Raw genomic sequence first — 14622 nt, 5'->3', positions numbered from 1 at the left:
TTGCATCATGGAAACACTGGCATTTATTCCTAAATAGTAATATATCTATACAGAGAGATTTAAAACTGTTTTGCAGTGAAATCAGGTTCAGTGCTTGGCTCTCCACTTTATGCCAGCTACAGTTTGAAATGTATTACTTTTTATTATGGGTATTTTTATTTTTGAATCAAATAAGTTTAGTTATTGCAAAAACAAGACTATTCATAATGGTTTGGGCCAAATATAGTGCAATCAGATGGTGTGCAGGTTTTCCTAAAGAGCTTTGACAACCTCTTAATCTTGATATGTAGCATGCCATCTATTCTAGTCACGGTCATTTAAAAAACATATAATGCATGTCATGCTAAATTGGACACTAGCTGTTTGTTTAGTGTGGACATAATTACACTATAAACTGAACTGCAGTTGAAACTGAAAAACAGGCTTGTAGCAATATTTTTAAAGTTTATAGGTCTTTTTGCTAAACCACATCTTAGATTTTCTTAGACAGCCTATAGTCATTTTACTGCCCCTTAATGCTCCTCTCTGGGTCAGGTAAGGGAAATGAGACTCAGGGGCCAGAGATTTACATTCTCATTTGATGGTGTTTCTATGTCTCTGTGTAGTTTTAAGTAGGTATCCAAGACATGCTACAGGATCAAGAAGATCTGTTACTTTGCTTGCCTGGAGCTTCCCTCTGCTCTGTTAACTGGAGTTTCGATATCTGTCTCGTATGTGAAATTCTTCAGTCCTTGCACTTTCAAAACTTCCATTGACTGATCTCAGCATTGATTCCCTGTGAACTGTAACGATCCCTCTCACTTGTCTGATGTCTTTAATCTTTTGATCCATCTCCATGACTAATCAATAGTTATATTGTCATGGAGGCAGTATATGTATCCACATCCAGGCTCACGTGGCCACAAACAGTTTTTGTTCAACAAATTGGTACAGAAACAGCTAAACATTTTCTAGGATGGAATAGTAAGACATTCCAACATATCCTGAAGAAAATGGCATGTATGATGGAGTTACTTGTTACCTGCTAATGTTTTTTCTTTCTACCAACAGGTCCCATAAGCAGCATTTTGGTCAATAAGTATGGTAGCCGGCCAGTTATGATAGCAGGGGGTATCCTGTGTTCATTTGGCATGATTGCTTCCTCTTTCTGCAATAGCGTCTTGGAGCTTTATCTATGTATTGGGGTTGTTGGAGGTAAGAGTGTTCCTTAAAATATTTTATTTTTTCTAATGCTGTTTTACCTTACTGAGCAAGAACCCACTGTGCAAGGCATTCTACAAATGCAATACAAGAAGGTAGCAAGATCAATTCATTTTAGCTAGCTGAACTGCCTAATTTTTTAAATTAGCTGGTGTAATGTTAAATTATTTCATAGGATATTCCAGGAATAACTGATGATTTTATTCAATAAATGCTGTATGTATGTACTGTTTCATGCTTCACTGTAATTATAGTATAAAAATTGATTGGCTTGTGACAGCACTTATTACAGTAATTTGTGTGGAATTTCACATTCATTGTTTTAGCTTTCAATCACATTAAATGTCAAATGGGGTGGCAGAGGCTAGCAGAATTCTAGTGAAAATGCAAAACCCACTCCCAGCTTTCTGTAGGTTTATACATACATAAACTCCCATAGAAAACATGACAACTTTCAGCTCAATGGCTTTCTGTTTAAAATCCATGTCAAACCCCAAATAAAATTATTCAAATGTCATTAAAGATATGGATATTGCCAAAGGCAATGAACTAAAGTAGTCATAAAGCCAGTAAATTAAATAACCTCTTTACCAGAAGTACCTTAAAAGAACTATCTCCTCAGAATAAGGAAGGCAAATGAGATTAGAGGTGAAATATTGGCATGTAATGAATGAATAATACTTATTATTGTGTTGCAGCTTACCTTTCTCTACACTGGGTCTAAAGGATTCCTCCGTAATTTTTTTTTTTAAGTTCTAATTTACTACATTTTAAACTTGTTCCCAGTTAAACAGTAAAGTCTGGGGCCAGTAATGTGTCTGTCAGAGAAGAAAACTTATTTCCTGTGCCATCACGAAGATTCATAGCTACTTAGCCTTTATTGCCTAGATGTCTTAATGTGGAGAGAAGGCCTGGAGGTGCAGCTCATGCACTTGGCTGATGTGGATGTGTGGTCAGCTCCCATACTTGTCGCCCTCTTCCACAACTCTTCCTCCTTTAGTGGGGACTTCAGTACCTGAGGAAGTAGAGCTGAACGTGTTTCAAAAGAATTAGCCATTTTAAATTCCACTTTTATACACAAGTTCAATCTTAAATAGGCTGGGAAATATAAAGTGAGGAGATTAATGCACTTAAATTCACCCTGCTTTCATTGTAGCTGAGATGACATCTAATAACTTTTGTGAAATGAGCCAAGAGAGAATTGTATTATAGCTTAGTAAATAAAAAACAGAGAGTCATGGCACTGACACCATCATTCCTCTGTCATTCCACTGTCTCTATCATTGCTGAAACACAGCAAGAAATTTGGGCTTTTATTGCAATGCTACAGGGAGAAATGACAGAATATCACTGTGACATAGTCTTGGCATTTACACACACGGAAAGCCATGAAGAAGTTGTATTTTTCATTCTTTTATGCTAGTTGGTTTTAATCTTCACTGAAAATCACTAGATTAGATACTGGTCATTTTAAAAATAGCTTGGTAAATGTATGATATGTTTTGTTTAGTGCATGAAATGCAATAATACTTTGTTTTATGTGTTGTTTAGGTCTGGGTTTGGCATTCAACTTACAACCTGCCTTGACCATGATCGGCAAGTATTTCTATAAAAAGCGTCCCATTGCTAATGGACTGGCCATGGCTGGAAGTCCAGTGTTTTTGAGCACATTGGCACCTCTCAATCAATTCCTCTTTAATGCATTTGGCTGGAAAGGAAGCTTTCTCATTCTGGGAGGACTTCTTTTGAACTGCTGTGTGGCTGGGTCACTTATGAGACCTGTTGGACCAAAACCAATTCCTCCTGTGAAAAAAGATGTTGAAAAAGGCACAGGAGATTCTACCCTGCACAAAAACAACAAGAAGTCTTTTTGGCAAACTATCAATAAATACCTAGATTTATCCCTATTCAAACACAGAGGGTTTCTGATCTATTTGTCAGGAAATGTCATTATGTTTATTGGTTTCTTTGCTCCAATAGTATTCTTGGCTCCTTATGCCAAGCACAAGGGAATTGATGAATATTCTGCTGCTTTTTTACTATCTATTTTAGCCTTTGTAGACATGTTTGCTAGGCCTTCAATGGGACTTGTAGCAAACTCCAAATTTATCCGGCCAAAGATCCAGTACTTTTTTAGTTTTGCTGTCTTCTACAATGGCGTTTGTCATATCTTGTGTCCTCTGGCAACAAACTACACTGGCTTGGTGATATATGCTGTATTTTTTGGGTTTGCATTTGGAATGGTTAGCAGTGTTCTCTTTGAGACACTGATGGACCTCGTTGGGGCTGCCAGATTTTCCAGTGCGGTTGGACTGGTTACCATTGTGGAATGCTGCCCTGTGCTCATAGGCCCTCCTCTAGGAGGTAAGAATTTCTTTTATTATTTGTTTTCCAGACATGACAGCATGAAATTTGCAGTATAGTATTGAATTAATATAAAACTTATACCTAATATTATGTAACACTTTCTCTGTGAATAGGAATGAACTATAGGAACACTGCACTATATCTATTAACTTTGCACTTTACAATTTCAGACCCACATGAAAATCTAAAGGTGTATTGCATGTATATGCAATAGATAGATTAAGAGCATATCTCGACTGACCTATAAGTCCAGGTGATATATGTATGCTTTCCTGATAGCACTTAGTGCTATCTTTGTGGTCTTAATTTACATGTAGTCAATTCCACTTTGTTTTTCAGCAGCACAATTCTTACTCTCCTGAACTGATCAAATCCACTGCTCAGTTTTTATGAAGATCTCAGTAAACCTCCAACCTCATTACAGCTAGAGAAGCACATGCTTACATTTAAAGTAGCAACTTTAATTTGTCTGAATGAAGAGGATTTGTGTATCTAAACAGAAGAGACCAGTAGAGAGGTGCTGGAAAGGACAGGGCAGCCCAGGCAGGGTTCCAAGTGCTGTGCTGTGGAGCGTTGTGCTCTGGCATGGACTTCACACCATACCTCCAACGATCAGCCTGTAGTCCAGCTTGTTTCTATAGCCAGTAGATATGTTTAAGATAATTCAATCATCCTGCCTGGATTGGAAGTTCTTAATATTACTGACTTCTCTTTTCACTGCAAGTAAGGAGATCTCAAAAGGAACTTAGGTGTATAGCTTGGTGTATAGCTATTTTTAATTTTGGGGCTTCTGGCACCAAAAATGATGAAAAGCATCTTCTCTTAGATTATTTTATCTTTTCCATTTTGTTTTTTTTTGGTAAGTATTTAATAATGCTGTTAGTGAGTTTTATAATCATTATGTTTCTTAGCATGTAAGAGACTAAAGACATAGATGCTCAAATCTTGCTAAAAAGTATAGGTTAAATATGTGTGTGCATGTGTTGCAGTGTAAGCCTAACAATAAAAAATACAAAGATACTGAGATTCCCAGTCCTGTGAATATGCACTACACACAAAGCAGTGCCAGAAAAGTCAGCAAGACCATATGTGCCTAAAGGCCATTACACACGTCCACATATTTTAAGGATTATTGTCAGTATCTGTAAGAAAAGAGCATTCTTGAGTGAAATTTTAAATAAGCCAAAACTATTCCACTTACTTCAATACAATTATATGTGTAAAAGTAAATGTTAAATAGTCCACAAGATATTCCATATTTTCCTCGTCTTTTAACATATGAGTTCATTTTGGTAATGGCAGAAGAAATGCATTCTTCTCACACAGACTCTGCCTATGCCACCTAGTGGGGGGAGTGAGCCCGTGAGTTACAGAGTCCAGCCTTTTCATTCCAGCTGTGAAATTGATATTAAAATTAACTCTAAGGATATAAATCTAATATTAATGCTGCAATAGCATATATGAGTATTTTTCAATATATTAGGTTTGCAGACAATTTGAAAGGCATGCATTTGTGCTATAACTGTATGAGTAATTGATTCCTTTTGTTAAATAGAGACAATGGGGAAAAGCTAAATTCCAGTTTTGACTAGTTCATATCCTTTCAAATATTATGCTGAAGTAATGTTAATGCAGAATCTCATTTTTAATGTTATGCAAGACTACTTAGAGATAAAAACTGGTAAATAGTACTATTTACACTAATAGGTGAATTATACACTTGCAGTGCTACTTGAGTGTTTCCTAATACTAGGTTTGTGAAATAGAGAAAAGACTAAAATAGTTTGACGGCTTGTAAGTGTGTCTCAGGTGAATTACGGCATTATGGCTGCAACCCAGTAAAAGCATCTAAATAGATACATTGTAATGGGCAGGTTATCTTTTGAATTTCAGTGCTAGTGTAGCTGAGTTCAGAGCTAACTACTTGGGTATGTACAGATGTTGATTAGGGAGTTGAAAAAATCAGAAAGAATGGCTAATAAAGTGGAACCACACTTAGATTTTATTTTCGTTGTTGTGACCAAACTAATCTGAGAGTTGTGAATATAATTTTAAGGTACAGGCTTCATCTAAACTCAGCAGCTGAAGGTGATGGCTGAAGGGACAAGCCTTTCTATCTCTTTCACCACTCACTGGAAAATAAAAATGAAAAGCAAGCACTTGATGCACAGTGACAGCAGCCTAAGAAGGCACATTCCTCCTCATCCTATTGTCTTTATGCAGCTTCTATGAGTGTCAGACAGTCACTCCAAAACAATAGGAAACAAAATTAGGAGGTGAATAAAATAATAAGACAATGAAAAAATGAAAATGAAAAAAAATGGAAATGTCTATCATTATTCATTAAGCTTTACTCATTTCATTCTTCAATATTTTATTGTTGTGTTTGATTCCAGTGACAATTGGTAGTTTGGTTAATACAGGTTTTGTTAGAGGTCCACTCTGTATTTTATAGAATTTGAATATAGAATTGAAAAAGCTTTTCTGCTCCAACTTCAAAACCAGGCCATATATAAATATTTTCCTGAGGAAATATTTGTATTGTATTGAGTATTCTATTCTAAAAATGCATCTCTCCTCTTGTTTTTCTATTCTAGGCTGGTTAGTGGATGTTACTGGTGAATATCGATACATGTATTTTGTCTGTGGAGTGATTGTGATTGTGGCCAGCATCTGGTTGTTCATTGGTAATGCCATTAACTATAGGCTTTTGGCAAAAGAGAAGAAGTTAGAAGATGAAAAGCAGAAAGCCGAGAAGAACGCTGACTCGAAGGAGGCAGAACCATTAACAAACAATGAGAACGAAGATGCTGCCAGCAGAGCAGACAAAGCTCTTGAAGATCCTTCAGAAAGAGAAACCAATATTTAATCTGCAATGTATCTCAGAAGGCAACATTTATGACTTCCATTAGAAATATGCCTTCAACACACAGGACAGGTTTTCTGGTAATAATGATCAGTCACTATATTGGATGGGAACAGATTTTTGCCCCATGGCAAGACTCCAAGTTAAATTACTATCTACAGATTATTTATTTCAGAGATACAAAATTGAGGTTACAGAGGTAGTGACTCCATGCAATGAGCCCATCCAAACTATGACTCTGGACAATCAAGAGTCAGGTAAACCACACGTAAGACTTCCAGTGACAGTTTTGTTTCAAAAGTACATCTAATACAAAAGTATCTCTTACTCTTATATGGGAGGATGCTTTTTGTTCACCCTTATTGTTAATGTCTGCAAAAAAAATCTGGCCAAACTGTACTTACCACTTACGTCAAAAAACAATGTAAGCTCAAAGGTCTGTTTGAAAGGAAACAAGAGTACCTGAGTGAAGCACAATGGAAACGTTTTTTTCTCATTTGTATGCTCAAAATATACAAATGTATGATCAAAATATACATTACACCTGTATAAAGAATTATAATATGGATGTAAAAGTTAAGGTTGGAAGACAAACAACTGTTGGGCACCATCTCTAAAATGCAATAAACAGCTGAATTAGAATATATTCTGGAGGTTATTTCCTCCTGTGATAGGTGGCTATGTTGTACTTCAACAAATATATTTGAACACAGCTCACTAATTTGAACTAACCTAAATGAAACAATTTTGAACCAGGATTTACATTGCTAACAGGAGCATCAATTAGTTTGTTCAGTTGCGTATTCCTGTATGGTTGAAGGAACTGGACCAGACTGTGAAGCCTTCTTTCTACAGGGACTAGATTAACCCTGCTGACTAGATTTAACCTGCTGATGTTAAAAGGATCCAGGCCACCCTTGTCTTTTGTGGCCTGAACCAGTTTCATGGCAGTGGCATCAGTGTAACTGCTTGGCTTTATTGGCAAGTCATCAGTTGATGGTCTCCTAAGAGGAGATAAAAGGTCTAACTGATCCTGATCCTTGCAGACAGGTAACTTCATGCTAGTTATCTCCTTTTCCTATGCATTTAGTAAAAAGCTACTTCTTTTTCATATTGCTGATTTAAACAAAAATGCTGCAAGGCACATTGACAGTGCCACTCTGGGAGCTTTGTATCGACATACCATTTTTTTGTGCAGGGTATTTGATCTTGTGTCTATGGTTTCACACATTCACTTACACCAATTAAAACGTACACAATTTTTCCTCATCCTTTATGTAAAGGAAAACAAAGCCTAAAATTTTACTTTACAAAAATGATTTAGCATTGCAATCTTCTGCAGGTATTAAATTAAAGTACTTTTATTCTATTTATAGGTGAGGAAGGGTGATATTTGTTTTGGAGTGTTGTATATAAATACTTTGGATGTTGTGAAAATTAAGGGTCTGATTCCTAAAACATGCACTGTTTATGCAGGATACACGTACATTCAGTTTAGGAAAAAATAGTATCATTCATTTTAGCCCTCTTTTAAATATCAAAAAGTTGCAAATATGTTGGACTAACAGATGTTTTAAACACACTTTGAAGTGCCAATAACAAAAGAAGAACAATAGTAAAAACTAGCAGATGTTACTGCTTTTGAGAAAGCAGTTTCTTAAGAATAGTGTTCAATACAATTATCTTAATTCCTTTAATTCCTTTCTTTTTTTTTTTTTTTTTTTTTTTTTTTTTCCAAAAAATATTGATAGTGCTTGCCTCTGTTTTGCAGGGTTATCATCATGATATTCCACTATGATTTTCCACAGTAGTGCTGATCTTTTTCATTATCTCAGCAGTTTTGGGGAAGAGACATCATGAATCTACTGGCAACATGGTACAGAAATAAATGTCTTCTTTTTACCTAATTATGTGCAGGAAAATTAAACACCTCCTATGTGTTCTGTAGGTACACTAACAAGAAAATAGTTGCATTTCAGAGTTTTGGGAGAAAATAAGGGTTACATGTTCGGATTTGAGCAATGAACTGTGTAAAGGAAAATGATTTAATCTCAGTAAAATTCCAGTTCCTTTGCCAACCCTCAGTTCCAGAGAACAAATAAACACCTCTTTCCAGGATGTAGTCCTGCCAACACCCCATGAGGTAAAAGCATTTCTCTCGTTTTGGCTATATGGGCATAATGGGTGAATTCTAGGATCCAGTCTGTGAAGGCCCTACATGCCCAGAATCAGAAAGAGAGGAAGAGTTTCATAAGCACTAAGCTTTCATAGAGTTAGGAATATCAGCTATAAAGGTTGGATTGCAAAAGATGAACCGAAACTTCAGCTAAAGAGTAGTCATCAGGAACATTACTCTGTTCTTTCTATTCTTGACAGCAAGTGGTAGAAAGGCAGAGATTATTTGAAAGGATTTGAAGCCTTTCTTGAGTACTTGAATGAGCCAAAATAACTGAGGTGCTCATTATCTCTTTGGGAAAAAAAAAATACAAAAAATAAAAATAAAAAAATACAGGGTAGAAGACAGCATCATCTTTTGATTTAAGCCTGTTAAAAGATGCTGTTGGGTAAATAAGAGACTCAGAAGAAAGATGATAAAAAAGGGCAAAAAGGCTCTTAGGAAACATGCAGGCATCTAATCTGTTCTGTGCAGGATTGCAGAATACACATGGCATAGGAAATAAGGGAAAAACAAGCTTCTTTGAGCCATAGACACACCTGACCATGAGTAACAAAAATGATGTTCCTGTCTCAAAGGAAATCAAAATTTATATAAACACAACCCTCTGCAGAGCTCTTGCTCTTTTATTACCAGTAAATTATGTTAGGAATGAAAGAGCTGCTTCACCACCACTCACCAATGTACAATTTTTAATCATACAATAAGGTAAAATGATGTAGCAAGTAACTGAAACAATATAAAACGTGAACTGACTCAAGCGAAACATTTCTTTACACCTCTTTCATTATGTTTCCTCTTAAAACTGGCAACAAAACAAAAAATCAGAATACACTTGATACAGAGGCCCTGAGCAACCTGATCTAGTGGGGGCATCCCTGCCTATGGCAGGGGGTTGGAATTACATGATATTTGAAGTCTCTTCCAACCCGAGCCATTCTATGATTCTATGAGTATTATGGAATTCTGAATCCGTAGTGGGATGAAGAAGATTGGAACCATATCTATGCAAAAACTGCCTGGAATTAAAAAACTATGTCTTCCAAGTAACAGCTTATAAAGAGGCAATTGCTTTGAATATGTAGGTCTTATTTCTAAAAGTAATAACAAATAGCCTTGCATCAATTCTATATTAAGCAGCAGTCTCAAAATGAGTATAACTTGCTTACAACCCGCTGAATATCATTCGTACTAGCACTAATTTTTACTGCATATCATTTCTTTATAATTCTGCTTTCAGAATGAGACCTGGGTATACGCTGTCTCTCTAAACCCTCCTAGTTACCTCAGCCTCCAGTGTGCACCACTGCAGGGTCTAGATTAAGAGATGCCTCTGCCCTACAATCAAGAAATGTGCTCTCAAATTTGAAGATGTACCACATGCATGTTAGGCAGTACAGAGTCAGTAGTCTGTCAGTCAATGCAAGCAAATCCTGAGTTGGTCTTAACCTCCTTTATACTTCAGCCTCTTCAAACCTCTGCCATAGTGTCACTGAGTTAAATTATCATCTTAATTTTATCTGATCAATCAAGTAATGCCAAAATCTTAAAATTTGTAGGAAAGGAGGTTGAACCTACATCAATCATATTTTTCCTTTTTAACATCAAGGTTAAATTTCAAATACTTCAGAGTACATATCCAGGTACTTTTATCTCTTTATTTTTTGGGGGGAGCATACTTCTCTAGTAGCTGGAGGGTTCTTCTGCATTGCCCTTTCCAACTCCAGAGAAAGACTTTTCACCAATAATTCTCAGTACTTGTTCAAGAACAAACGTTCACCCTTGCCACTTCTCACCATTCAACTGTGCTTGCAATTGTTGCCAGTTCTGTATCTCCCTCAAGTTCACAAAAGTATTTTTTTTATAAGAAATGTTGTAGCATAAGTAGTTAGACTGCAATGCTTTTATTTCAGGAGTGTGATTTGTGAACTGCTTTGGAAAAAGTTATCTTCAAATAGATTTTTTTGTTTGTTTGTTTTTATTTACTTTCTTCTTATGAGAATAAATTCAATGTTACTTGGTGCTGAAGTTGATGACAGCAATTTCACTAACTTCATGAATTAAAATTCACATTAATTTAATTTTATTTTTTTTCATGCCAGCATCCAATGTACTTAAAAAAAAAAAAAAGCAACAAAAAACAAAACAAAACAAAAACTTGACAGTGTGTATATAATTGTTTGAAACTTCTCCCAGAGAACTCTGTAGAGTCACAACCTGTGCTGGCAAATGAGGAGTTTCAAATGTACAACTTTTGTACAACTGCTCATAAAGATTCCATGAAGCAACAATGCATCTTATACTCACTTAAGAAGTAGGATTAATCTTACTTAGTTTTACCCATGTAGAAATCATACTGATTTTATTTCCCATTAGAAATGCATACCTAATTGCAATTTTTATAATTTCATTTCCACTCTCATTGCTCTTGAAGGTTCTGCCCACCCCCAATTTTCCATTCTGATGTGACACAAAGATCTTGTACCTGGCATGTAGTGACTTCTGTTAAATGCTTTCTTTTCATTGTCTTTCCTCAATTGCCTAAGTAATGTTTTTCACTTGCTGCTTTCAAGTCTGTGTGGTTGTGGGGTGGTATTATTCAGATATTTGGAAGCTACAGATACAACATAGCTAAATTGGGTGCTGCCATCAGGATTTCATTAAACAAAGCAAATTACTTTTTTTTTTTTTTTTTTAGATGAACTTCCTGTAATTGATACTGACAATTTTGCCTAAAAAATGGCAATTTTTGTTAGTTTCTCTATAGATTACTATTTTTCTATTCACACTGAGGAATATAAAGGGAATTTTTAAAAATACTTATTGTTATCAGAGATGACATCAATTTTAACAAGGCTCTCTGGATTTTTTGGGGGAGTGGGTACTTTTCTGATATTTGTGCATATATACTTTAAAAGCATTTGCATGTATAGACACCTTTTAAATCACAATTTGCAGAAGTATTGCTATATAATTTCAACATAAATTGCATGTTATTATTTTGCAATCATTTTTTTCTCTGTCATCTACCTCTCAATTACAGTTTGGCGACTTGCATGACCCTGGAAGAATACAGCTAACAAAAGCATAGTGGTAAAACATACAGAATATTATAAAGTCTCCCCAATATTTTTGGCTTACAGTTATATTCTATTATATTCTAAGGCAGTGCGTTAACCAAATGACCAAATTCTTTAAATCAATTGGAATAGGTTTTAGTAAGTATGAAGACTTAAGCCATACTGGTATAGTTTTTACAGTACGGAACTGGTGTAAAAAGTGTCATTAAAAGAAAAAAAAATGAAGTGTAAAAAGTATCATTTAAGTATCCAAAGCCCTTTCTGTGAGATGATGTTGCCTTTTTTTTTTCTTTTTCCCCAGTTTCTGAATTAATGGAATCAACTAAATGGAAACATTACATGATTAATACCTGCACACATTTCTAAAAAGTATTACAGAATATTTCACATTCTTCGTCACCCCTAAAAATAAATAAATAAAATTATTTGATTTGGAATTCATACAGAATTTTAACTTTCTTTCCCTTTGTGGGGTAGTTGGGGAAGATGATCACAAAATATTGCACTGGGGCCAAGGAAAAATGATTGTTGTTCATATCATCTTTACAAAACCAGAGATGATTGTTTCTTCAAAGATACTCTTTTTAGTCTGCAAACCATTCTTGCCTTCTAGGACCTAGTACAGAGTCCACTGAAGCCAATATAAACAAACTATCAAAGTGAAAGAACTTTATGAAACATGGGAAATGATCTGGCTTCAGTGGAGGCTTCAGCCTTATTTTCTCCATATCAAATCTCAGGAATGTCAGATATAAAACAGCAAATGCAAGATTTGTTGCAACTGGCAAATTTAGCTATCCCTGCATAATATTCCTAATGACTCAGTCCCTAAGTTAACGCACAATATGTATTGTTTTAATAGTCTGTAAATAAACAAAAACAAAACAAAAAACATTCTGAATGTAGATTATAAATATAGGGGATATATTTGAATATATATCGGATCTAATCTGTTCAGCCCCTAAGGAAATTATCTATTTCCTTCCAATCAAGCCTTCCTTCAACAGTTGTTGTTTTTGTTTTTTTTTTTTCTTCCCTTTTTTTGCCCCCCATTCTTCTTTCCAGAGCAAGTAGTTTGTGTCTTTTGGAATGTACATATTAATAAATATATATGGGAATATAGACACACACATGTGTATGTGTGTATATATGTATTCCCCTATATATACAACTCTAATTTATATATATTATATATATTTGTGTATATATAAAATATATATAATGTTTTAGAGTACGTTGCATACTGTGCCTGATAAATGTATTTGTAAACAGATAAAAGACTGCAGCAAATGACAGAAAATTTTAAATGTTTTCTACAAGAGTATATTTTATTATTTCTCAGTTTCTGGTGGTTTCATTTATATTAGAAATTCATTCAGAAAACTGAAATATTCCATAACACTGATATTTCAATAATGATTCACCTGGCTTAAAATAATCGAGAATTATCATTGTTGTTAGACAGCAGAAATCCTCCATTGTAGAGAGGTTGGTTGGTTGGTTTTGCTGTGGAAGTATTATCTACTTGATCTCTGAATAGACTGTAAAATATAGACTGATTTTTCTTCTACTATAGTATGTAGGACAAGATCATATGAAAAATTGATGGACATGATACTCTTGTAAAAACTATGGAAAATGAGGATACTGAAGGCCCTGCAAACAATACTCCCATAAAATTATTATGGGAAACTCTCCAGAACACGAGGCTATAAAAAAATGACAATTTTTTGTATCTTTTCCACATTTTGTTTTTATTTTGTCTGCAAATAGGCAAGTCAGTGAAATGTCTACATTTGTCTCTGACTCTTAAAACATTCTACCTTAAGGCTTTTTTTGAGAAAATTTTCAGAGTGGTACATAAAGCACTTAAATGAATACCCTTCCTTAAGTGTGACATAGGTGTATTTTCCGCTTACCACTTACCTGGAAAGTTCACCGTGTCTACAGTCTACCAATAGAACTTGGTATTGCTATGCAATAATTCAACATGCAGTAGCCATTGTTGTTGACTAACAATTTTTTTTCTTCCTTTTTTGTATTTTGCAATACTGTATGGTTTTTACTTGAATATATTGGCTAGGCTTTTATTTTTGTTTTGTTTTGACAATCATTTATTAGCTAGAGGTGCTATTTATGTTCCAAAGACATCTGGGTGGATCATAACATTCTCTTTCTACATGCCAAATGCATTTTTGATCTGACAAAATTCATTGTTCATAATGTATATTAACCCTGTAAAATGCTTATGCACTGCATTAAATTGTACTTAAATGCATTCTTGCTCATAAACCTTTATTCCAGGCCTGTACTAGTGTCTAATGTCCAGTTTGTCCATATATATTTATGGAAAAGTACAAGGAAAAAATGTGTATGATAAGAATTAAAAAAAAAAAAAAAAAAAAAAAAAAAAAAAGAGAGAGAGAAATTAAAATAAAATTTCCATGTAAAGTTTCTGAGAAGATGTAAGACCTTTTTTTTTTTTTTTTTTTTAATTATTTAATTCTTTAGTAGTAATTTTGTTGCTGTTTTAAAATGTGCAGATATTCATAGAGTCACTATTCAGATTTAGCTAAGATCTCAAAATCACTTACACTTGCATACAGAAACAGAACTAAAAATTTTCCTGTATAGGAAGGATGCTACCAGCCCTTTGCTGTCCCTACCTCCTCTGTAATTACAACTGAATCTTGTACATTACTCAAAAAATGTCTGGACACCCACTAGTCTGGTTGGGATGTTTTTCTATATTCCATGTACATGCAATATCATTAATGTATCACTGACAGTCATTTTCATATAGAAGAGGAATTTGTCCTTGAATTCAGAGGAATTTGGCTTGAAATGCTGGATATAGAAAACTCTATTCCTTCTCATCTCTCTAAGTGTTTAAGGTCTTATGTATTTGTCTATTGGCTTAATGTTATGGTTGC

General features: G+C 34.8%; 1 protein-coding gene across 1 annotated transcript in view; it reads left to right on the top strand.

Moving 5' to 3' along the window:
* SLC16A7 (solute carrier family 16 member 7) overlaps positions 1-14072 on the top strand; it is an 86632-nt gene extending 72560 nt beyond the window's left edge. Inside the window, exons 3-6 of the mRNA XM_082772448.1 lie at positions 1051-1194; positions 2752-3564; positions 6165-7483; positions 11653-14072. Coding sequence (XP_082628574.1) covers positions 1051-1194; positions 2752-3564; positions 6165-6436 — 1229 coding nt within the window. The 3' untranslated portion in view covers positions 6437-7483; positions 11653-14072. The remainder of the gene's footprint in view (positions 1-1050; positions 1195-2751; positions 3565-6164; positions 7484-11652) is intronic.
* The last annotated feature ends 550 nt before the right edge of the window (positions 14073-14622 follow it).

Source organism: Aythya marila (assembly GCF_965140915.1).
Source record: "Aythya marila genome assembly, chromosome: 1".
Taxonomy (NCBI): Eukaryota; Metazoa; Chordata; class Aves; order Anseriformes; family Anatidae; genus Aythya; species Aythya marila.
Note: the sequence above shows the minus strand (reverse complement) of the source record. Positions and strands in the feature narration are given on the sequence as shown.